Below are 25,676 nucleotides of genomic sequence, written 5' to 3' on the forward strand. Positions count from 1 at the left end.
TACTATGTAAAGGATTCAGATTTCCATACAAATTGGACACTAGCTCATCAAATTGTAATATGGGGGGTACACTTTCACTTTTTTTTTTTTTTTTTTGATTTTTCAAGACAGGGTCTCTCTGTGTAGCCTTAGTTGTCCAGGACTCACTTTGTAGACCAGGCTGGCTTTGAACTCACAGAGATCCTCCTGCCTCTGCCTCCCGAGTGCTGGGATTAAAGGCGTGCACCACCACACCCGGTTTGCACTTTCACTTTTTTTTTTTTTTAGAACCAAATAGGCTTTTATTATTCATATACTTAGTAGAAAAGGGGTTTTAGGGAAAAGGGTGGAGCTGTATGAAAAACTCTGGTGTGGTCCAGCACTACTATTTACAAGTGGGAGCAGCAGTGTCCTCACATCAGGCACAGCAGGTGCACTTGTCTGAAGAGCCCTTGCAGACACAGCCCTGCGTACACTTGGAGCAGCCCACAGGGCAGCAGGAGCAGCAGCTCTTCTTGCAGGAGGTGCACTTGCAGTTCTTGCAGGCACAGGAGCTGGAGCAGCTGCCGGTGGAGCAGGAGCAGTTGGGGTCCATTCTGAGGTCTCGGAGAGCTGGAGCTACAGAGCAAGTAAGGCGCTGGCAGGCAGGCAGGCCGCTGGAGGTCTGGGTGATGCCTAGCAGGCCGGCTGCCCTCTTTATAGTTGTGGGACCCGACCCGAGTGCAAAAGCTACACTTTCACTTTTAAAAGGAGGGTACTACGGGCTGCTGAGATGACTCAGCAGGAAAAAGCCCTTGCTGCCCAGCTTAACTCCCTGTTTAATCTCTGGCAAACCAACACCTATGCCCTAACCTCCACACACTGGCCACACACACTCCTCCCCCCCCCCCTCTCTCTCTAAAATAAAGGATTGCCAGGAATAGTGACACATACCTACAATTCCAGCACTTGGGATACTAGGACAGGATTACTAATTCAAGACCAGCCTAGACTACACAGCAATGCTGCCTCAAGAATCTTTTTGAAAGAAAGAAAAGAAAAGGGAAAAGATTCCTTAAACTTTTAAAACGTTATATTGCTAACTATCAAATGAATCTCTTGCTCTTGAGAAGTAGCTCATATAGTCAGTAGTCTATTAATCTTAGGAATGTTTTCAATTATAGTCTTGTTAGTGACTTGGGTGGATAAAAATAAAACTTTCATGTTAAACGCTTAAATGTGCCTGCTATACATGTTCTAATAAACATGATTAGTTTCCCTAGCACAAATTTGAACCCACAACACAAGACTGCTAGTAATTCCCACCCTATGTGTAAGAAATTTGACACTAAATTTGAGGTCTGACAGTAAGATGATGATGCCTGACTCCAGACTCCTTATTACTAACACACACCAGGGTCTTAGCACAAAGCTCAGGCAGGACAGGGGACAGTGTTACTAGGACAGACACAGAAACGGACAGGAGGGAATACTATAGAAGACCTACAGAAATTAGCTCAACAAAGTGAGGAGGCAGTGGGGTAAGTACATGGTGGCAGTGAAATGTTATAAAAACAGTGCTTGGGAAATTAATGAAGTAACTTAGGGAAGTCTAACAAACAAGGATTCTAGCTTAAAAGTTACAGCTACCAGCAGAAGCTGTTTATCTCCATGAAAGGTAAGAAGGGGCTGTGACAAAGGAAACAAGAATTCTAAGAGAAACCATAAGCTATGTTCTGTACTCTAGCTATAGGTGGGTCTTTTAAAAATCAGTACTGTCAGCCGGGCGTGGTGGCACATGCCTTTAATCCCAGCACCAGGGAAGCAGAGGCAGGCAGATTGCTGTAAGTTCAAAGCCAGCTGTGAGTACAGAACAGCCAAGGCTACACAGAGAAACCAAAAACCAACCAACCAAGCAAACAAAAAGAACTACTTCAGAGTACGAGGCAGAACCTACTCGAGGTTACAGAACTAGATGGGTGTGAACTCAAGACTCCAAAGTCAGATCCAAAGTCCAACATTTACCTGCTACAATGTAGAGGTGCCAAGGCAGAAAGAGCACTTGAAACCAGGAGCTCAAGATCCACCCAGACAACATACTGCTACTGCTCAAATAGCAAGCTCCAGCTTCAGAGACTGTCCAAACAGTAACAACCACAGAGGAAGATGCCTAACAGCAACCCTCTGGCCTCCACACAGGCAAGCACACCTCCCACCCACATTCATTTGATACTAAAACACACACTTTTTTTCTCTCGTTCCTATGTGTGTGTGTGCGTGTGCGCGCGTGTACATGTTAGTTCAATAGTCAGCCAGGTATAACAGTAACACATGCCCAGAATCTCAGCAGAGCAGGGAGGATCAAGAATTAGAGGATAGCCTGGACAAACAGTGACACTGCCTTACAACATACAATTAAAAGAAACAAAAAGTCAACGTTAATGCTATTCTAATGTCTTTTGCTACTAATAGATTGTAGTTAATATGACTTAGCAAAACACTAACTTAAAAATAAATGACATTAAAAAAATAAACAAACCAGTGAGGGAGGAGGGAGGTAAAAAAGAGGCTAGGAGAAAAGAGGACTCCCATAAGTAAAGCGCTTGCCACAAGCCTCCCAGCACTGAGTCCTCACCACTGGCACCTACAGACACACCTCATTCCTTCAGATATGCAAACAAAGGTTTGAATAAAAAGTAAACTACTTCAAACTTAGAATCAAAAGCATACTCTGTTTCTAAATCAAATGCTCAGCCCTCTGTGCCTGTTACTTTTAGCAGATTCTGAAAAACACTAACCAACTCAGGATGAGATGTTTACCTAGGAAAAAAAATGTACTGAACAAGTGTTGAGCACTGAACATGTTGGGTTTAAAAACACCAACAAAACTGTCCAATCCTTCACTACTGACATCATTTTCATGCAGGTGATGCTGCTAGCTAAAAACATCTTATTTTTCTTTACAATGGGTACAGAAAGAGTCAAGACAGGCTTCTATGATAGGTACTACATACAGCAAGAATTTTCTAAAAAATAGTCTAGAATTAAGGGTTATTAATTAACATCCCTTCCATTAGTCTGTATTATTCCTGAAACTATCTACATTCAGGAGTAGCAAAAAAACTACAAACAGGATTACCATGCCATCCAACTTTGCCATGCCTGTATACATATTCCAAGAGGAAACTAAGCATAAAGATGTGTGCACTTGCATGTTTATGGCATGAGTCACAACAGTGACTAGATTGCCTAGATGGCCACCAACAGATAAAGGGGCAGAGAAAATGCCATGCATTCACACAATGGAGGTTATTCTCTTGGAAAGAATGAGTGATTCCATGAGCAGGGAAATGGATGGAACTGGACAGCATCATAGTAAGTGAAGTCAAACTCAGAAAAACTAAAACCTTTTCTTTAGTATGTGAAATCTTTGATGTGCATATGCACATGCAATCCAAGTGGAAGTATCTGAAAAGAGGAAGGGGAGGGGTAGGAACGGAACTATAATACAGGATAGAGAGGGGGTGTATAAGCAAAGAACACGCTAAACAAATGTGAAAATGTCATAATCAAACCAGCAATTTGTATAATGTATACAACCAAAAATAAAAATCTTAAATTTCAGTAGTAGACATTACCAGTAATTCTAAACTTCCATGTTCTTTTTTCTAATTATGGTTCAGCTAAATGCAAAACACTATGTATTTGGTGTTTGTGTGTGTGTAGGTAATATGTGCATGTGTATATATGTACCATACACATACCAGTACACACAGAGGCCAATGGACGATGCTGGGTATCCTGCTCTACTGTGCTGTCTTAGTCCCTTGAGAGAGGTTTCTCACTGGATCTGGAGCTAGGATGCCCGGCATGAAAGCCCAGCAATCATGCTGTCTCCAACTGTTGTGTGACAAACCTTTCCTTGGGGAGACACAACACATATCTACTCACTCCAGATAGAGACCAAGACAGAGCAAAGTACAGACAGTCCAACTTGGTGAACTGTGAGAATTATTGGGGTTACTTACAGAAGTATGGGTGAGTGGTTACCTGCAGGAACAGAAACGACTCAAAGACAGCTGCACTACCAAGACCCAACCCAGCATGAGTGACAGCTCACAAAAATTGGAAACCCACAGCTTTAATCCCAGCACTCAGGAGGCCAAGGCAGGTGGATCGCTGTGAGTTCAAGGCCAGCCTGGTTTACAAAGAGTCCAGGACAGCCAAGGCTAACATAGAGAAACCCTGTCTCAAAACAAAAACAAAAACAAAACAAAACAAGAATTGGGAAACCTGTAGCACACTGTACAGCCTTAACAGGTTGGTGTGTGTCTTTTCCAAGTGTCTCTGGTCTAAACCACTTCCAGGCATCTCAACTGGATTTTGCTTCTCCCAGGCAGCTGGTCTTCAGAGTCTTCTTTGCAGCTCTGGTCAGTTAGTCTAAAGGAAGCTCAGCTTGTACTGTTTACTCTGACAGTGAATATGGTCAGTTTCAGGGACTTCCTGAACTCAGTCTGAGTTGTTTACCTTCCTGCTTAGAGAGCTTCCCTGAAGGATGAAATCTTTCAACCTCCTAGGAAGCTGTTACACCACCACCCTCCACAGTGCAGGAGTCAGGGGCTCATGGTCACATCCAGCTTTTAACCTGAGTTTGGGGACTTGAACTCAGGCCCAAATGCTTGCACAGCAAACTTTTACCACCAAGCCATCTCCCCAAATGCCTCTAGCCCTCTTCATTTCCTTTTTTATATGTAGCTATTTTGGCTGCACATGTTTGTGTGCCACTTATGTGCCTATGGAAGCCAGAAAAGTTTATCAGATTCCCCTGGAACTGGAGTTACAGTTATGAACCTCCATGTATATGTGCTGGGAATCAAACCTAGATCCTCTGCAAGAGCAGCCAGGCTCCTAACAGCTGAACCATCTCTCTCCAGCCATTACACAACGGCTTTAAAAGGCTTTTTATTGGGGCTGGAGAGATGGCTCAGCGGTTAAGAGCACTGGCTGCTCTTCCAGAGGACCTGAGTTAAATTCCCAGCAACCACATGGTGGCTCATGACCATCTATAACGTGATCTGATGCCCTCTTCTGGCCTGCAGGTGTACATACAGGCAGAGCACTGTATATATAACAATAAATAAATAAATCTGAAAAAAAAAAAAAGCTGTTTACTTCTTCAAGAGAGGGTTTCTCTGTGTATTCTTGGCTGTCCTGGACATGCTCTGTAGACTGGGCTGGCCTGGAACTCACACAGACCCGCCTGCCTCTGCCTCTCTGAGTGTTGGGATTAAAGGCATGGGCCACAGCGCCTATCTGTGTTTTTAGATCTCATTAAAAGGAATTCTAGACCAATGTTTCTTTTCCAGTCTATTTAAGGCAGAGTCTCATTATAGCTCAGGCTGGTTTTCTTCCAGTCTTAAAATCCTATAAAAATTCTGGAGGAAAGGAGAAGTCAGAGTCCTTCAGACACCATCCTGAGAAGTCAAGATGGGGTGGGGTGTCCAGAAGCCTAAATGTAGGCAGAGGGTGTGGTAACCAAAACCCTAAGAAGTGTAGAAAAGGGGTAGGGTGATCCAAATATATTATATGCATGTATAAAGTTGTCAAAAGTATAGACATCCAGTTGTACAGCCTATGTTTGGCTTTCATCCCAAAAGGGAGAGAAAACAAATATATAAATTGTAAATCAATCACAGATATATGTGCAAGAGCTAAGCTTTGCTCGAGAGGAAATTATTAGGAAAAACTAGGTTAGAGCACATCTCAGGCTTGTTTATTTACCCATATGATTCTCATCCATGCCCACTGGGGGGCAGGGGAGAGGAAGCAATGCAAGGTTGAGACATATTCTCAAAAAAACCCAAACAAACAAACAAAACAAAAACAAAAACAAAAAAACAAAAAAAAATTTAAATATTCCTCATAGCATGAAAGATCCTGGCGGCAGAGATGCAGGACGCCACTCAGCAGCTGTGGGCTGGCTAACTTATTAATAGCTGCATCTCCTATACGCTTATTGTTTTTGTCTTTTTAACCATAAAAGGTCAGGAATGAAGTAAAAGGACAGTCTCTTTTTTTGTTTTGTTTTTCGTGACAAGAGTTTCTCTGTGTAGCCTTGGCTGTCCTGGACTCACTTTTTAGACCAGGCTGGCCTCGAACTCACAGCGATCCACCTGCCTCTGCCTCCGAGTGCTGAGATTAAAGGCATGCGCCGCCACCACCACCGGCGACACTCTAATCTTAAACCAGAAACTCCTGTGGTATGGCTCTCCATTTTTTCTTCAAAAAAGATTTTCGTTTCCATCACTTTTATATTCTTGAAAATGGAAACTAACCCTCCCCTTGTGTTAAATCTATCAATACCAACTGTTATTACTAGGGGTGGCACTGAAGCTCAATGGTAGACCTCTTTGCCCATCAAAGAAGAGGCCCTGGGTTTGAACCCAAAGACTACAAAGAAAAATCTACTGTATTACAAAACAGAAAATACTGGACTTTGTTTTAGTTAGGGTTTCTATTGCTATTATAAACATCATGATCAAAAAAAGCAACTCCAGGAAGAAAGGATTTATTTCTTCTTACATTCTGAGGTAACAGTCCATCCTTGAGGAAGTTAGCACTGGACCCAAGCAAGGCAGGAACATGGAGGCAGGAACTGATACATAGACCATGGAGGAATGCTGCTTGCTGGCTTGTTCCTTGTGGCTTGCTCAGCTGGCTTCCCACCTCCACCCCAAGATAGGATTTCTCTGTGTAGCCCTGGCTATCCTGGAACCCACTCTGTAGACAAGGCTGTCCTTGTCTAGAGAGATCCACCTGCCTCTGCCTCCCAAGTTCTGGGACAAAAAGCATGTGCCACCACTGCCCGGCTGCTTGCTTTCTTATAGTACCGCAATACCCAAGATTCAGGGGTGGCAGCATCCACAGTACGCAGGGCCTTCTCACATCAGTCATCAATCAAGAAAATGCACTACAAGCTTGTCCATGAGCCAATCTAGTGGAAGCGTTTTCTCAATTGAGGTTTCATCTTCCAAAATGACTTGAGGCTTGGATTAAGCTGACATAAAACTAGTCAGCACAGGCTTGCATTCTCATGCACATTTCTTAAGTTTCAGACAGGGTCTTACTATGTAGCTCAGGTTAGTCTTGAACTTGTAATTATCTTGGATAGGACTCCTCAGTGCCTAGATTACAGGTACACCACCAGGTCTAGCAAAATAGAAAAGAAATTAAATATGTCATTTGAAACTGTACGAAGGCAGGCATGATGGCACACGCCTTTAATCTCAACACTCAAGGAGGCAGAGGCAGACAGATTAATGTGAGTTGGAGGCCAGCCTGGTCTACAAAGCAAGTCCAGGACAGCCAAGGCTACACACAGAAATCCTCATAAAAACAAAACAAAAAAGATACAATTAGAATCTTCAGCTCTGGATATATTTTTAAATGTTTAATCATTAATGGCACTGTGCCACAAAAAAGCACCTTCAATAAGTATATAATATGTGCTTTTCAGTTTTGCTTCTACTTTCATGTCGTATGTACATATATGGTTTTATTAATGTGTTTATACAAACCTACAACCCACAATAAAACAAGTATTGTCTGTCTTTATGAGATGTAGTTCACTAAATATGATGATCTCCACTTGTATCCATTTCCCTGCATCCTGATGGATGAAAACATTCCATTTGGTATATGCATGCATGATACATCACACTCTCTTGGCCCTTTCTCTTGACAAACAACTTAAGTGTTAGTTTTAAAGTTAGTGATTATGAAGAATGTTGCAGTAATCACTAATATGGTGGCTTAGAGTCCCAGGACATGTCCAGAAGTGGCATATATAGGCTCAATGTTCTTAACTAATATTTTATTATGAACTTATTAATGAGCCTACCTCCCTTACAACCCAACTAACCCAAACAATAGGAAAAGGAGATTGAAGAACAAATAATGAAACCTTAAGGGTATTAATTCTGAGGAACCTTCTCCTGGTGTAGTCAGCAGGACCTCAGCAAACCAGCAATCACCAAAGTTGCTACTGGAACCTGAAGCCTCAGCTGGAGTCTAAAGCCTTGAAGCCTTCCCTGGAGCAGTTCTCTCTAGGAGCTTCTCTTGAATTGTTGTAAACAACAACCAAAACAATCCCAAATCCTCTGTTTCAGCCTCTTGTTTGGGGGCATACATCCTCTCAGAGTCTCAGAATCTCTACTAGGATGTTTTCTGCTGGCAACATCCAAGCTCCCCCACAAAGTGGTTCAATTTCTGAAGGAATAAACATCCTGCTCTCTCACTAGTCTGTGTTCCCAATCCCACACTTGGGATCAACACAAAAACATCTCTCCTACAGGTATAGCTGGGTCATAATAGCCTACTTCCAGTCTTGTGAAGAACCTTCATGCTTATTTTCCATAATGGCCTGATGAGCTTACATTCCTACCAGCAGTCCCATGCACTTGTTGGTATTTGTTCCCTCAATAACTGCTATCCTGGCTGGGGTGAAATGGGATCTCACCGTAGGGTTTTGTTACTGTTCTGTGGTTCTGGTGCCTGAACTCAGATCCATACGCACTTTAACGCCATCTTCCCAGCCCCATAATGTAGGTTGAATTTGCATTTCTCTACTGGCTAATGGTGGTGAATATTTCTCGTGTTAATTGGCCGTTTCTTCATATGTCATCTTCTGAGAACCGTCTATTCATTCCATCCGTTATCTATTTAATTGGATTTGATCTCCTGTCATCTAGTTTTTTGAGTTCTTTGTATATTCTAGATATAATCAACTGTCAGATACATAGCTAGTCAAGACTTTCTCCTATCCCCACCTCCCACCCCAAGACAGGGAGGGTTTCTCTGTGTAGCCTGGCTGTCCGGGAGCTCTCTTTGTAGACCAGGCTGGCCTCCAACTCAGAGGTCCTCCTGCCTCTGCCTCCTGAGCGCTGGGGTTACAGGGAGCACTGCCGTGCCTGGCTCTTTCTCCTATTCTTTCGGCATTCTCTTCATTGTGTCCCTTTGCTAGGCAGAAGCCTTTTAATTTCATCAAGTCCTATCTGTCATTTTTGGCATTACTTCCTGAATGACTAAGGCAGCTTTGGGTACTCCTTGGTCCTTGGCCAACACTCAAAAAATGGAAATTTCTTATTTGTTTGTTTGCTAAAGGGTCTCAACTTTGTAGCTCAAGCTGACCTGGAACTCTCAGCAACCCTGCTGTACCATCATCTTCTTATCCGGGATTAACAAATGGCAATTTAAATTTTTCTTAACTTTATTGTATAGGTATGGGATTTTTGCCTACAAGTATGGCTGTGTATCACATATGTGCCTGGTGCCCTTAGAGGCCAAAAGAGGGTGTTGGATGGCAGGAATTAAAGTTACAGAGGTCTGTAAAAGCCATGTGAGTGCTAGGAATCAAACCCAGGTTTTCTGGAAGAGCAGCCAGTGCTCTTAAACACTGAGCCATCTCTCCAGCCCCCAAATGGTCATTTATTTATTTTTATTTTGTTTTCCAAGGCAGTGTTTCTCTGTGTAGCCCTGGCTGGCCTCGATCCTGCCTTTGCCTCCCAAGTGCTGGGATTAAAGGTGCGCACCACCACGACCAGCATCAAATGGCAATTTCTTAAAGGCTGTTCCAAAATAAAATCTGAAACCATAACAATGAAAATTTCTTATTTATTAAAAGTCATTTTGACCCAGGCGTGGTGCTGTACACCTGTAACCCCAGCGCCAGAGACAGGTGGATCACTGCGATTTCAAGGCCAGCATGGTCTACAAATCAAGTCCAGGACAGCCAAGGCTACACAGAGAAACCTTCCCTGTCTTGGGGGAAATAAACAAACACCTCCCCCCCCCCAAAAAAAAAAAAACAAAACAAAAGTCAGTTTTCGCCAGGTGCAATGTCGCAGGCCTGTTTTCCTAGCACTTAGTAATGTGGAGGCAGATGTATATTTGCAAGTTTAAGGCCAGCCTGGTCTACAAAGCAAGTCCAGGACAGCCAAGGCTATACAGAGAAACCCTATCTCAGAAAACCAGTTATTTCAAAGCCTAGTGGGACACATTTGTAATACCAGCAGTTGGGAGGTGCAAACAGGTGAAGAGGGAGTTAAGGCCAGTGCTGGCACTATAACTCCCTTATAAAAACCATGGGAAGTCCTGGGTTCGATTGCCAGCACTACACAAGCCACGCCCTGTGGTACATGTCTATAATCCTAGCACTTTATAGGTGAAAGCAGTAAAGATCAGAAGTTCAAGGTCATCTGAGGTGCATAGAGAGTATGAGGCCAGCCTGGAATCCCTGAGACCCTTTCTCAAACAACAAAAGGAAGTTTAAGAACAGCTACATAGTGAGTTTAAGACCAGCTTGGGCTACATGAAATCCTATCTCAAAAAGCAAACAAAATCCAATTGATCTTTTTACTCAAATATGACTTTATAAAATCATGCACTGGCTATTTTTCAAATGTTGAGTTCAGCTAAGCATGGTGGTACCTGAAATCCTAGCACTTGAAAGAGGCAGGAGGGTCACACTAGCTACATACACAGTCCAAAATCAGCCCAGGCGATATGAAATCCTGTTTCAAAATAAATGAGAGTTGGCCAAGTTCCACGCTTGTTCAAACATTGACGCAGCTCACTACTCACTTCACTTATTCATACCAACAGCATCACAGGCCTCACTGGAGTACAGAATCTGTCAAATTCATAGTGGCAAGTGCAGTAGTTTTCCAAATTTCAATTTCTCTTTGGAAGCTTAAATTTTATCATTAGCAATGACTACTGTCAGTTGTTTTCCTTGTAGTGACAATCTCACTTTATTTTCAAGAAAATGTATGCCAAATGCCCATTCTGTATAGGTCATACTTTACCAAGCAATTATTTCAAGTAGAAATAGTGCTCCACTTAGAAAGGCAGCTAGTTTCGTTTTGCTGCTCCACAACTGCACAGGCTCTGCTCTGAGCTAATCATAGGCCTGCTAGTGAAAAGCACCTCAAACAGCATGCTCTAGGAGGTAAGCAAAGATGGAATCAATGGCAAATCACTAACTTTTATTCCTTTATCAAGGGCATTAAATGTAGCCAACCAGTTTTCCTACGTTCTCCCACCATGTATGTGCACTGTGTGCTCCCTAGAGGGGGGGAGTGAGGGGGGGGGGAATGTGAGTGAGTGTGTGTGTGTGTGTGTGTGTGTGTGTGTGTGTGTGTGTGTGTAGAATCCAATTCAGGACCTCAGGCAAACTAGGCAAGCACTCTGCTACCCAGCCATATACCCTGTCCAGTTATTTTTATTTTTAAAGGATTTATTTTTTTGACTTCCAAAAGTCTATTGATGGTGAATACACTAATGTAACTCAGTCATACCACAGCACTGATCATGCTTTATTCACTGTTGATGTTATAACTGTCAGCATACCAAACAATGCCCTACTAGTACTGGAAAGTGGTTTTGATCTAGAGATACTCAGGAGTCTGAGAAACAAACTCTGAGACAGTAGGTAATTGGTTGATGCCCTACATTTATAATCATTAAACAGATGCATTTTCTGCTTAAGTAACTAATGCATATACACACATATATATGTTCAAGCCAATAGTCTAGTGCCTCATGCATTCAAACCCATAATGAGTGGAAGATTGTGAGACACTATGTAAATAACAAATATTAGCTACCACACTACAAGCCAAGTTCTAAACCAGAAACATGTTATGGTTTGAATGTGAGTGTCCCCCATAGGCTCTTATGATTCCTCAGAAGGCAGTACTATTTTAGAAACTGGTGAAAACCTTAATTTAAGAGTGGGGCCTTGATGGAGGACGTCAATCACGAGGGAGTGCTTTTGAAGGATGCCTTGTCCCAGGCCTCTCCTTTCCCTCTGCTTCCTGGTGGCCAGAAAGCAAACAGCACTGTTCTCCCACCAGCACCTGCCACCATGATGTTCTGCTCCACCACAGGCCTACAGCAATGGAATAAACATGGGCTGACACCTCTGAAACCAAGAGCTGAATTAAACATTTCCCTCAGGCTGCTCACACTAGTCCTTTGTCAGGTGTCAAGAAGCCTGACAATTCTTCCTCATTCCCTTCCTTGGGTAACTTGCAGAAGGGTGGAAGCCATACAATGACATTGTCTCTCTTATTTGTTTGTGAAATAGGGTCTCACTATGTACTCAAATGGCCTCAAATCCAGCTGCCCCAGCCACCTGAGTGCTAGTGATCAAAGGTACCACCATCCCAGCCACAATGATTTTAAAATACTGAAAAAGCATTTACACATATACGTATGTGTAAATACATGTCACCTAAAAAGATACTGTAGAACAAATAAAATACCTTAAAAATAGGAAAAACGGGGCCGGGCGTGGTGGCACACACCTTTAATCCTAGCACTTCGGAGGCAGAGGCAGGTGGATTGATGTGAGTTCGAGGCCAGCCTGGTCTACGAGTCCAGGACAGCCAAGAATACACAGAGAAACCCTGTCTCAGAAAAAAAGAAAGAAAGAAAGAAAGGAAGGAAGGAAGGAAGGAAGGAAGAAAGAAAGAAAGAAAATAAAGAAAAGAAAAATAGGGCTGGAGAGATGGCTCAGAGACGGAGAAATGGTTAAGAACACTGGTTGCTCTTCCAGAGGCCCTGGGTTCAATTCCCAGCAACCACATGGTGGCTCATAACCATCTATACTGGGATCTGGTGCCCTCTTCTGGTGTACAAGTGTATATGCAGATAGAGTACTCACATAAATAAATAAATCTTTTTTAAAAATAGGAAAAACAAATAACCTTTAAGAGATACTCTGAGATTTAAAAAAGAAAAGCTATCATTTTTACTCTGAAACTTTTCTGATCTTTAGGATAGACCTGTGTGACTTAGTTTCTTAGGAAAAAAAAACTTTAAATTCACCATTTAAGTCCAAGATAGCATTCTATTTTAAGCATTGTGCCATGAAACCAGGAACAAGCTTGCCCACATTCAGAAACTCAAATGCAGAAGTGTTTTGCTGTGCACTGCCAGAACCACATATAGGGCCCACGCTCCATTTCTCCTTAGGCCAACAGGCTTTATCTATTATATTTGTCCCATGTATTTTTGTTGTGGTTATGTTTTCTTTGGCTTTTTGTTTTTTCACGATAGGGTTTCTTTGTGTAGCCTTGGCCTTCCTGAAACTCTCTGTAGAGCAGGCTAGCCTCAAACTCAAGAGATCCGATTGCTTCTGCCTCCAGAATGCTGGGATTGCAGGCATGTACCACCATGTCCGGTTTCTCACATCTATTTTTAAATGCAACTCCAGGGCTGGAGAAATGGCTCGGTGATTAAGAGCATTAGCTACTCCTCCAGAGGTCCAGAGTTCAATTCCCAGCAATAACATGGTGGCTTATAACCATCTATAGTGAGATATGGTACCCTCTTCTGGTGTGAAGGCACACATGCAGACAGAACACTGTATATATAATAAATAGATACATCTTTTTTTTAAAAAATGCAACTCTGACATCAATACTGGACTAGTTACATTAAATGTGGCCCAGCTAGAAAAACAGCCCAATGGTAGAACATGTGCATAAGCATGAAGGAGGCCTTGGAGTTGTTGTTGTTGTTTGGTTTTGGGTTTTTTTGGTTTTGGTTTTTTGTTTTTTGTTTTTTTTTTTAAGAACAAAAAAAAAGTGGGATTACTTAAAAAAAAAAAAGATTTATGTATTTGTTGTGTATATAGTGTTCTGTCTGCATGTACACCTGCTCACCAGAAGAGGGCACCAGATCACATTTTGATGGTTGTGAGCCACCATGTAGTTGCTGGGAATTGAACTCAGGACCTCTGGAAGAGCAGTCAGTGCTTAATCTCTTAACCATGTCTTCAACCCCATGGGAAATATTTTTAACAACAGCAAACAAAAGTACCAAAACACCCCAGCCTTGTAGTCCCAACATGGGAAACCGAGGCAAGACTACTATCAGTTCATCGGCTAGCTTGGGATACAGAGCAAAACCCAGTCTCAAGAACAAGTACTTAATTTTTATTTATTTATTTATTTTTTAGCCAGGCGTAGTAGTGCACACCTGTAATCCCAGCACTCAGTGGCAGAGGCAGGAGGATCACTGTGAGTTCAAATGTGTACATTTACATACATACACATGCAGTTGATAAATAAAAGATCTTTCTACAAGCTGACTTTTGTTCTTATGTAGAAATATACACATATAATTACAAATTTGCAGATACATACTTAATGCAAGAAGAAAAAAAAATGAATAGAAGCCCCAGGCACAAGTGGCCACAAATCACACAACTCCACTCATATGAAATACCAAAATAGGTGAACCTACAGTCAAAATCTAGATTAGCAGCTGCCTGGAACTGAGGCCTAAGTTAGGTGGAGAGATACAGTGACAACTGAAGGATGTAGTTAGTGTCTTTCTGGGGTGAAAGAAATACTACAGCTGGCTACAGTAATAACTGTATAACTTGGAGATTACACACAAAATGCAATGAATTTAACACTTTAAATGTGTGTCCTATAGGATATTAAATTGCATATGATTCTATTATTATTTTCCCCAATCACCTAAACATGAAAAAACACAACTAGGAGTGTTAAACCAACAATCCTAGCACTTGGTAAACTGAGGCAGTAGATTCCAGGCCAGCCTGTACTACATAGTGTAAACTCATCTCAGAAAGAGTCCTCATAAATTGTGGGGCTGGAGAGGATATTTCGGCTATTAAGAGCACTTGTTGCTCTGGCAAAGGATCTGGGTTCAATTCTTTGCACCTATACAGTACCTAACAACCACCCACCACCCCAGTTCCAAGGTATCTAACAGGTACACACATGTGCACATACATGCAGGCAAAACATTCATACACATAAATAAGTAAATCTCTAAAAAAATTATCCTGGACACATCACTCCAGTTAACCTAAAAAACTGCCTGGAAAGAATAAAGACACTGTCTAGAAACACTTCCAATATAGGCTGCCACAGCAGACTTGAGCATCAGCCTGGCTCCTGACAAGAACAAACAGTAACGTCATTTGTGAAGCTTAAAGACAGTAAGCATCTACTGGATAGGGACAGAATACTGTGAGTAACAGAACAAATGAACAGCTCTTCTCTTCAGTCACAGACTTCTGCTACAGCCCAGGAAGCACAACACACACAACACACATAAAATGGGCTGAAGGCAAACTGTGGGGTCCAGAGTATCAGACCAGCTAAGACTTACTGTTCTATGCAAAGCTACTAAAGGTTTTTATTTCATTTTGTTTGTTCATTAGAAATTGCTGTAGGTTTTTTTTGGGGGGGGGTTGAGACAGTGTTTCTGTATGTGAACTCTGCCTGTTTAGGAGGAACTCACTCTGTAGACCTGGCTGGCCTCAAACTCACAGATCTGCCTGCCTCTGCCTCCCAAGTGCTAGGACTAAAGGCGTGCACCACCACGTCCAGCTCCACTGAAAGTTTGTATAGATAGGAGTCACAGGGTTAAAGAACTGTTTGTGTGAAATTAACATGGCAACCAAAGGAGAAACTGAAAGCAAAACCAGCAGGAAAGGTAAGGAAGGGACGTTTTGAAATACAGGAGCATGTGCACCAGTGCTGTCAGTATCTGGAACTGGTTCCTCTTTAAAACCTCCGTACTTGTTATTGTTGATGATGATTTAAGAAAAAAGAGAAAAGAGAAAAAAGATGGTTTTCTCATCAGAGTCTGAGGGAAAGGTTCTGTGTGACTGCCTTTTCACATGAGACCACTGAAACCAAAAGTGGAGGCTCAGAAGCACTTAACACAGCAGGGCTAGCGTACTAGGTAGGATTAGCAAAGCAAAGGGCAGCTGTGCTAGTGCTGGGCACAGGCCAGAGCCGTATCCCGATGAAGCCTCAAGCTGGTCACACCATGCACTGCAGTGGCTGCCCTCACAGTCAGCGGTGTGGTACTCTACCTCTGCCCACCCCAGGGGTCTTCTAACCATCTAATGTCAAAGCATAAATCCACATTTATAGGACAAAACAGTCAAGTACTTCAAAACTTCTGCTGCCTACTCAGAAAGAACACTAACAAGCAAATTCCAACAAATTCAGAACACAATCCATTCTACAGCTTAACTTTATCACGTGTTCCTTCCATGGCTCACGACGTTTCAGATACTGCAGTGCCCCTGCCAGGGGTGGTAGCAGACACCTGCAGACTCAGCATTTGGGAAGCTTAGGAAAGAGAACCCTGAGTTTGAGACTAGCCTAGACTACAAAGTGACAGAGCTCAAAGAAGGGGGGAAAAGCCATTTACATGTGCACTTATTACCATACCCCAAAAAGGTTTCTTCTTAAAATAGAAAAATATTTTCACAGCCTATGTAACCTTTCCATAACCAGCTCCTCCAAACAGCATTACCTACCAATTTAAAACCATGGCAACACTGATTTCACATTAAAAAATGAGAAGTTGTTCTCATTTCCACTTTCTCTATATTAATGTTCAATACAGTTTCAACATGCCATTTAAAACTGACAAGCACCTAATGCACAAAACTCGAAATATTTGATTACTTTCATTTCCAAAATCAAACATACTTGAAATCAATTAACTATGCTATATCATCATAGAGTTCATTCTTTATCAAATGTAATTTCACCTGACTCATAAAGAAATAGGAACAATAAAGGTAAAACCAGAAACAAGCTAAAAGCTGCTTATTCCCTCCACTTGGAGCAGCTGAATCAGAAAACCATCTGCACTGTTCTCCACAGCTCAAAAGTCTGAGGTGTTAAAATTAACATCGGCAAAGTTTTACTCAAAGCTGTCAAGGCAAGGAAATCACAGGAAGGGTTCAATCCCAGCCTCCTCTATAGTCAAGAAAACCAAACCCCAATTTTATAAGTTAAGTTACCAGAAGAATAAAATACAAAGTGACCTGGATCTATATCTACAAACTTGAAAGACTTGTCACAAAAATAGCAGATTACAAATAAAATGTCCCAGCTGTGGATAGAGTTCAATGATAAACTGCTTGCTTAATGTTCAATTTCCAGAATGCCATACACTAGGCATGCCTAAAACCCCAACATGGAGAGGTGGAGAAGAGACTCAGGAACTCAAGGTCATCCTACAGTACACAGGAAACTAATTTAAATGACAACCTGAGCTATATTGTGATGGTTTGTGTGTGTGTGTGTGTGTGTGTGTGTGTGTGTATGTGTTTGCACACATATGCATGCTGAGTATGGTATTGCACAACTTTAATTCCAGCTCTGGAGAGGCAAAGGCAGGTGGATCTCTGAGAGTTCAAGGACAGCCTGATCTACACAGCAAGTTCCAGGAAAGCCATGCCTACATAATAGAGACTCTATCTCATTCATAAATAAATAAATAAGCAAACAAATGCAATTTTAAAATACTGTGATAATATACATATACCTACAGTCACTGAAAGTCTAAATGGATGAGCTGAAATTACAAGTGGCATTTTTCTGTCTTCTTTTTAGTATTTTATTTAAAAATTTTCCAAACAAAATAGTAATTGCAAAAATTGCCATGCTTAGTTAGTTGGAGGTTGTCTTAAGTACACGTGGGACTGTCTCAAAAAAACAAAAAAGTAGGGCTTGGAGAGATTGCTTCCTGGCTAAGAGCTGGCCGCTCTTCAGAAGCCACGGTTTGATCCCCAGCACCCACACCTGTGACTCCAATCCAGGGGATTCAACGCCCTCTTCTGGCCTCTGTGGACAATGCATGAACATAATGCATACATTTAGGCAAACACTCAAAGGCATAAAATAAAACTAAAACCTCAAAAAATTTTAAAGGAAGAAAAAAAAAAGGAAAGAAAATTAGCTGGGCAGTGGTGGTGCACACTTTTAATCAGCACTCAGGAGGCAGAGGCAGGTGAATCTCTGTGAGTTTGAACCTGATCTACAGAGCAAGTTCCAGAATAGCCAAGGCTAGACAAGGGGGAAAAAAAAAACAGAAAGGAAGGAAGGAAGAAAAAAGAAAGAAAGCTGATTTGTATGGCTCCAACTAACAAACTCCAAATGTTTTTAAAGAGAGATTTGCAAAACTGGACATGGTGACGCTGGCCTTTAATCCCAGCATTCTGGAGTCAAAGACAGGCAGCTTTTTGTGAGTTCAAGGCCAGTTTGGGCTACATAGTAAGCTACAGACCAGCCAAGGCTATATAGTGAAACCTTGTCTTCACAAGAAGATAGCTTACAAAAAGCATACTGTCCCCTCAAAACACCCTGGCACAGAGCAAAAGGAATGTCTTCGCAACATTCATGAGCCAGATACCTTCAACACCTCCAGAACTGCCCTGACAACTTTAGGGAAGTCTACAGAGGAGAGCTTTGAAACCAAAGGCAGATGCACCTTCTTGCCACAATAGTCGGTAAAACTTGCCTTTTCTAAGCTTCTTTACCTCTTTCAGTCCTCTCCTATTTCAAAGAACCATTGCAAAAAACAAATGATACAATGTGATACATTACAAACTGAACAGCACTACAAGACTAAGATAACAGTATTCTTCCAACAGTAGAAGAAGATAGTAGAGCACAGCGCCTTAAGCCTGTCATCCCAACACTTGGGAGACAAAAGCAGCATCAGGACTTCAAGGTCATCTTCAGCTACACAGTGAGATTTAAGGCCAGTCGGGACTACACGAGACCACAATCTCAAAAAAATAAGTGTTCAACACTTAAGAAAATAGTACCATCAATTCTATGAAGTCATGAACCAAGATCTTGTTTTGTTTAGTTTTTAGTAAGCTACATCTTATAAAATCCCACTTTCTGAGACAGATGCTTCTTCCTAGATCCCACTACAAACACAACCCACTTTCTTTCTTTTCTTATCCCTAGTTACCAGCATGAAAGGGTACAAATTACACTGAAATCCAAAGCCTCAGCGTGAACCCTGGAGCAGCATGCTGATGGAGTTCACCGGGAGAAACCGAAGGTTAATCAGCTTCGGACTCACTACTAAGAGCTACTGCAATCAAAGGGGATTTCAAGACAATCCTTGAAGAGAAAGACAACGCAGTCACCCGGAGAAAACCACTAAGGAAAAAGCGGCAATATTTCAAAACAATTACATGAAATACTTAAAAACTAAAGTGTTTTTCAAATTGTTTTAAAATACTGTTCCCAAGAAGTAACATAAAACAAAAGCCATCTAAACGCAGCACTTCACAAAAGCAAGTCAGAGAGATTAAAATCAAATTCATGAATAAAATGTCAGATTTACTTGCCTCCGTGTGAAATAAAAGCAGACAAATTACACTACAGAGATCAAAACTAAGTGGTTATTTGTTGAAAATAAAAAGACAGATATGACAACAAAATTTACTGATATGCTTACACAGCAGATACTTTTAAAAGTATAGCTTTCCTTCTCATTGGATTTCATTATCTGCTCCTTGAAAGTGATGAATCCTTCCCTCCCACTGTTCCTGCTATGAGTTAAAATAGCAATATAACTTACTTTGAGTTTTAATACAAAAAATATTTGTTAAGAAAAAACAACGACTTTGGAAGGTTGAGTGTGGTGGCTCTTACTGAGATTCCAGCATTCTGAAAACAGAGGCAAGAAGGTTGTCAACTTCAGGACATCAAGAACTACAAAGTGAGCCCGTATCTAAAAGGAAAATGTTTATTTTTGTTTGTTACTATTGTTTGTTTTTTCTTGGTTTAGGGCAGAGGTTCTCAACTTGTGGGTCACAACCCCTTTTGTGGTAGATCTTTTCACAGAAGCTTTTCAGATATCCTGCATATCAGATATTTACAGTTCATAATTGAAGCCCATAGTACCAGGTATGGTGGCTCACGCCTTTAATCCCAGCACTCAGGAGGCAGAGGCAGGTGGATTGCTGTGAGTTCGAGGCCAGCCTGGTCTACAAAGCGAGTCAGGACAGCAAAGGCTACACAGAGAAACCTTGTCTCAAAAAACAAACAACAAAAAGCAGCTCATCACGGTGGTGCACAGCTGTAATCCCAGCACTCAGGGAGGCACAGAGGCTGTCAGATCTCTGAGTTCCAGGCCAGGACAGTCTACAGAGTGAGTTCAGGACAGCCGTGGTTACACAGATAAACTCAGTCTTGAACCACGCCCCACCCCCCGGCCTCCAAAAAAGGCTGAGAAATGGCTCTGCTGTTAAGAGCACTGCTCTTTCAGAGGGCTAGGGTTCAATTCCCAGCACCCGCATAGCAGCTCACAACTGTCTTTAACTCCTGTTCCAGGGGATCTGACAACCCCCCACTTATAAAACAAAATTAAAGGAAAAAAAAAAGCAACAATTCATAATAGTGGCAAAATTACTGTTATGAAGTAGCATCGAAATAATTTTATGGTTGGGGTCACCACAACATAAAGAACTGTATTAAAGCATTAAGAAGGCTGAGAACCACTGTTTTATTGTGTTTTGTTGTTGTCTAAGGGTTTTTTTCCTTTTTATTTTAACCTGGTTTATTTTCTAGATAGGCTTACTATGTAGCCCAGGCTGGCCTAGAACTTACATTCTTCATATCTCAACCTTCTAAGTTATCAGGATTAAAGGCAAGGGAGCGGTCTTTTTTTAAAAAAAGCAGAGGCACGGGCGCTGTGCCTCGTGTGAGTTCGAGGCCAGCCTGATCTACAAAGTGAGTCCAGGACAGGGAAGGCTACACAGAGAAACCCTGTCTCAAAAAACCAAAATAAATAAGTAAATAAATGTAAAAACAAACAACAATAAATCAGAGGAGCTACAATGAAATTGTCAGGTCATCGCTACCAAGATCAGTGGGTGCCCATTCTTCCACTGTGAAGTGTCATCACCTTTCACAGCCTCCCAGAAGTCACTTGGGGGACTTCCCCTAATGAAAAATTAAACTTTTCATAAGCAAGTGCACAGAGAACTCATTTTGATATGTATGACTCACTATCTAGTTTGTACTGGCAGTATCCTCAAGTTTGCACTATCCCTACAGGGGATATGGATCTGTTTTCCCCATCTGATCTTTGCTGAATCACTACAGATTTAAAAGGATTCACTAAAAGGGCCATTAGGAAAATAATAATGAATACAATCTGAGGCACAGTCAAATGTGGGCTTCAAATTGGGATAAGAAAAAAATTAATATTTGCTCAGTGGCTCCCATTAGAATTCTGTATTTTTATTTGAAACTTAAAAAAAAAAATTAGGGTTCCTCCCCAAGTATTATTTGGGTTTTTCCTTATTTTATTATGATATATGATATTCGCCTCCCAAAATCAATTTCTCACACGCTCACACTGAAAAATATTTCTGAAGGGAATAACTTCCAAATTTCTCTGCACAAAAAAAAAAAATCCATGCATTCTTAAGTAACTCTGGCAGGTGTTCCTGTTATATCTCTCCTAGTCTCCAAAAAAGAACAGCAAGTCTAACCACGAAGAGCATTAACAACCTTAACACAGCTATCACCAGCTAAGTAAGCTATCGCAGCTCCTCCAAGTCTCAGGCACACACAATGACACACCAATGTGTCAAAACACTTATTATAACTTGAAAAATTATACAACAGAAACATAAGAGTGGAAAACAAGCTCTCTGGAAAATCTCAAGTAGGTTTTAGAGAGGGAGAGCAGTTTTAGAAAAATACCATTTCCAGTCTGTATGTTACTGGCTCTTTATGAGCAAATTTACCTAACAAGACTCACACGAGGGAGCTCATCTACAGCCAGAGGCACTTTTTCTTTCTTTCCTCCTTTCCTTCTTCTGTTTGTTTTATCAAAACAGGATCTTACTGTTTAGTTCTGCCTGTCCTGGAACTCACTCAGTAAATTAACCGGCCTCACAGAGATCCACCTGCCTCTGCCTCCCAAATGCTGGAATTAAAGGCTATACCTAGCCCCAAAAGCACTTTCTTAAAACATAAAGAACAAAGGTCATCTCTCAGCATGCATGCACTTTTCCCAGGCGCTTTTCAGCCTTACTCCCAAGCCCCATGCATAAAAGACCTGGCTAGCTATTCTTCAAATGGACTCTTTAAAAAAGTAAATATTAGGAGGCAAAGACAACAGCAACAAGCCCAAAGAGGTTGGGGTGGCGCACGCCTTTAATCCCAGCACTGGGGAGGCAGAGGCAGGCGGATCTCTGAGTTTGAGGCCAGCCTGGTCTACAGAGTGAGTTCTAGGACAACCAGAGAAAACCTGTCTCAAAAAACAAAACAAACAAAAAAAGCCAAAAACCAAAAAAGATGACAGCAACATAATGCCTGTTATAAAAACAATTATCTAAAACACACATGCGGCCAGGCGTGGTGGTGCACTCCTTTAATCCCAGGACTCGGGAGGCAGAGGCAGGCGGATCACTGTAAGTTAGAGGCCAGGCAGCCTGGTTGACAAAGCGAGTCCAGGACAGCCTAGGCTACACAGAGAAACTGTCTCAAAAAAATAAAAATAAAATAAAACACACATACTTGAGCTCTGACTTTTTGTTCATTTGTTAATTGCAAGTTGATTTATCTCCAAATTTTCAATTTTCTCAAGCTTTCTCAATGAAGTCAATAGTCTGAAATTGGGATAAAAGAAATTATCCATATCGGGTATGGTAGTGGATGCCTGTAATCCCAGAACTAGGGAGGCAAAGGCTGGAGGATCCCCGAGTTCAAAGCCTGTATGGTAAGTCTACATAGAGTTCCAGGCCACATAGCGAACTACATAGCGAACCCTTGTCTAAAAGAAAAAAAAAATCCATTCAAGATTTTCTGTCTTAAACAAGTTAGTAATTGCAAGCAAACTTAAAAGAACAAATACCCAAATCTTGTACAAAAATCTTGGTTTGTTAGCACTACAGGGTTACTAGGGAAAAAGGATCTTCTAGTGAGGCTTTTCAAAAAAAAAAAAAGAAAGAAAGAAAAAGAAAAGGAGAGAAAGTATGTAGTGGTCTGCTTGTTCTAGAAGTTATTTCATCATAATGAAGAAAAAATTAATAATTTATTGATTATAAAAAGAATTCTAAATCTCCCTGAAGATTTACAATTGCACAGCCCAATCTCCACTGACAGAGATGTTCTCTATTGGGCTATAACCAGCTGTTTGGTTCGCACACAGGAAGCCAGAGAAGGGAATACCGTGTTCAGAGCCTCTAAATAACATGCGTTAGTTAAGAACGGCCTGCTACTAAACCAAAATTATTCAAGCAGAGCCCCATTTGTCACAATCCAATCATAAGGGCTCCACCAGCCCTCCCCCAACTGCTTGTGTAGTGGTGTATCTGCTTCGGTAAAGAAGCCATCATCAGGTGAAGATTGGGGTGGGAGGAAAATCGGGGGAAAGGGGGCACCCTTTCATCTAATTTCACGAGGCATGAGTAATTGGTACAGTTGAGAGGAACGATGGAACGTTCTATTTATTGGAGGTTGGAGTAGGATGGGGGGGTGGGGGTAGAAGGAGAATTTCGTTTAAATCAACATGGCCAGCAAGATGTCCCCAACAAACAAAAGGCAATGGGGGGGGGGGGGGTGATATAAACACGAACCATTCACCTCCATCAGCTATAGCATCGCCATCATGGTGTGTGCAGAGAGAGACCCCCAAGGCTGCTCTCACCCGCCACAAGAGCGACAGTAAGAGAGTGGAGAGAGGTGGCTGCATCCCCACCACAGCTCCTAAATGCACACTCTTCTCCAGTGGTTTGCTCCCCCACCCACCCACTCCGGTGGCCCGGAATCAAGAGAGAAACACTAACGTCCCGCCCGAACCGATTCCCCCTGTAAGCCTTTAGCCGAACCCCCACCGCCGGCTCCGGGCTCGCTAAACTTTCCGGGAGCTTCTCCCCGGTGTCCCCAAGGCGACCGCCCCACGATCGCGCATTCCCACTGGCCGGGCACCCACTGACAGGCGGGCAGCGGCGGCAAGCGGGGCGGGGGCGCCTGGCCGCCGCGAAGGGGCGGGGCGGCCGGAGCCAAGTTCCCGGGGGTCCGAGCGCAGCGCCTGACAGGAGCCCGGGACTGCGAAAGAGGAAGAGGAAGCGGCAGCGGGGCAGTTTTCCCAATCCCCCCCCTTCCAAGAGCACCCTACCCCCCTCCTAGCCCCAGCTGCCCGTGGTGGGGGGGAGGGCGGGGAGGAGGGCTGCAAGGTGAGGCACCGGGGCTCCGGGGACCGCCGCTGCCGCCACGTCCCGACTCACTCTCTCTTCGCCCCGCCACCCCCGCCGGAGGCGCCCACAACAATAACACGCCGGGGACGACCCGTCAGCGCCCCTGAGGCACCCGGGGCCCACGGCCCGCCGCAGCCAGGCCCCCTCCACTGAGGCCCGGAGCGCTTCTCCCGCCTGTAACTCCAGACCCCGGTGGAGCCCGGCCCGGGCGGCCCCCCCAGGGTCCGACCCATCCCCCCCGGCACCAGCGGCGCCGTCTCCGCGGCCGAATATTAGAAGTGAATTCGAGCTGCGCTTTACCTTTAGTTCCGCACTGTCCGCCATCTTGCGTCTGTCAGCGCAAGCGCAGTGAAGCTCGCCGGGGGCCGCGCTGGACCCTCCCCTCTAGCCGACTTGACTCCGCCCCTCCACGCCCCTTCACGCCCCCCAGACCTTCAGCCCCGCCCCTGGCCTCCTCCCCACTCTCGGAGCTCGCTGCCCCGCCCTGGGCACGCACAGCTGCGAGACCCGTACGTACTATTTAAATAAAGGCGCCAAGCAGGAGTTTGACAGTTACTACCCCCTCGGCCTCCCCACCCCCACACCGGCCAGGCCAGGAGCGCCCCGTGAACAGGCCGCCCCCTGGGGTGGGTGTTGGCCTGAGTTTAGCCCTTCGGCTGTCCTTGGAGCCCCTGTTGACAGAAGCCACAGCGCCCCCCATCCGCAGGATGCGTTCTGCATCTGCACCCTACGCGGCTGCGGCTGGGCCACAATTCCAGTTTCGTTTAAGGAGCGTTTGATGAAGCGTTTCTGGGTTTTACTGAGGCATATCTTCGTGATAAGTAGTAAGGTCGTCAAAGAAAATATTATCTTCCTACGGTATCGTTTCCTAAATAAAAGCTACGAGGGGAAAAGGGACTCGCCCAAATAGCATTTAACAGGGGTGGCGAGACAAATTGTGCTGACATCCATTCATCAACTCGCCCTGTGCGGTCAGAAATTGGGCAAGATTCCTGTCGTCCTGTCGCTCTCAGTGAACAGATCTGTGAGCTAATAAAGATACAATTACTAAGGGTGATGAGTAACATGGTATCAACGGGCTCAGTAGGAAAAAATGAATTAGATGGAGGTGCGCTTCCTCCCAGAAGGGTTTTCTCGAACTACATTAATATTTACACTTGAAGAAAGTTTTTTTTTTCATACCTACCCCTCTCTACTAAAAGCCTCCTCTGCTTTCTTCAAAACCCAGGCTTTCTTTACTGATTAACTTTTTAACTATCAAAATCCTCTTAACGTTTGGGTTGTTTTCACTTCCACATTGCTACAGTTTTTCCTTGAGTGTCTTTATAGTTTCTCACACTCCCTTTCCCACTGAGTCACTTTCATCATCATATAAATATAATTTTAAACTTCCTTTGAGTCCAAAATTGTCTTCAGCGGCTACTCTTCTTCTCTGCTTTCTTCACTGAATAAATTGGCAAACAAGACTCGATTTTTCTGTGGTACTGGTTCCGGGTTCCTCAGTGGCTTTGATCTCTCAGCCTACCCTGATGCAGCAAGCCTGCCATCATCCTGATCTCTTCTTACCAAGCCGAGGGACTGTTCATCTCCACCTCTGCAAAGCTCGCTCTCAGCCCCCAGGTCTTATCTA

The 25,676-nt window shown here is 43.1% G+C and overlaps 2 protein-coding genes across 4 annotated transcripts in view; both read right to left on the reverse strand.

Moving 5' to 3' along the window:
- The window catches only part of PIAS1 (protein inhibitor of activated STAT 1), a 113,634-nt gene extending 89,182 nt beyond the window's left edge, over window positions 1-24,452 (reverse strand). For 2 of the 3 annotated variants that reach the window (XM_084781416.1, XM_084781418.1), the window contains exon 1: window positions 24,347-24,452. In XM_084781416.1, the coding sequence (XP_084637542.1) occupies window positions 24,347-24,370 (24 nt within the window). In that variant the 5' untranslated portion in view covers window positions 24,371-24,452. Of the gene's footprint in view, window positions 1-22,364; window positions 22,583-24,346 lie in introns of those variants that run through there. The other variant, XM_084781417.1, reaches the window with a different exon arrangement.
- Window positions 252-716, reverse strand: LOC311597326 (metallothionein-1G-like). Its single transcript, XM_084781579.1, has one exon. It carries the CDS (start codon window positions 572-574, stop codon window positions 398-400), a length of 177 nt encoding a protein of 58 aa, XP_084637705.1. The 5' UTR covers window positions 575-716; the 3' UTR covers window positions 252-397.
- Window positions 24,453-25,676: the final 1,224 nt, after the last annotated feature.

Source organism: Acomys minous (genome assembly GCF_964271855.1).
Source record: "Acomys minous genome assembly, chromosome: 5".
NCBI classification, from domain to species: domain Eukaryota; kingdom Metazoa; phylum Chordata; class Mammalia; order Rodentia; family Muridae; genus Acomys; species Acomys minous.

Coding starts and splice junctions, on each gene's coding strand:
- LOC311597326 (XM_084781579.1), bottom strand. CDS start 574: ATGGACCCCAACTGCTCCTGCTCCACCGGCAGCTGCTCCAGCTCCTGT.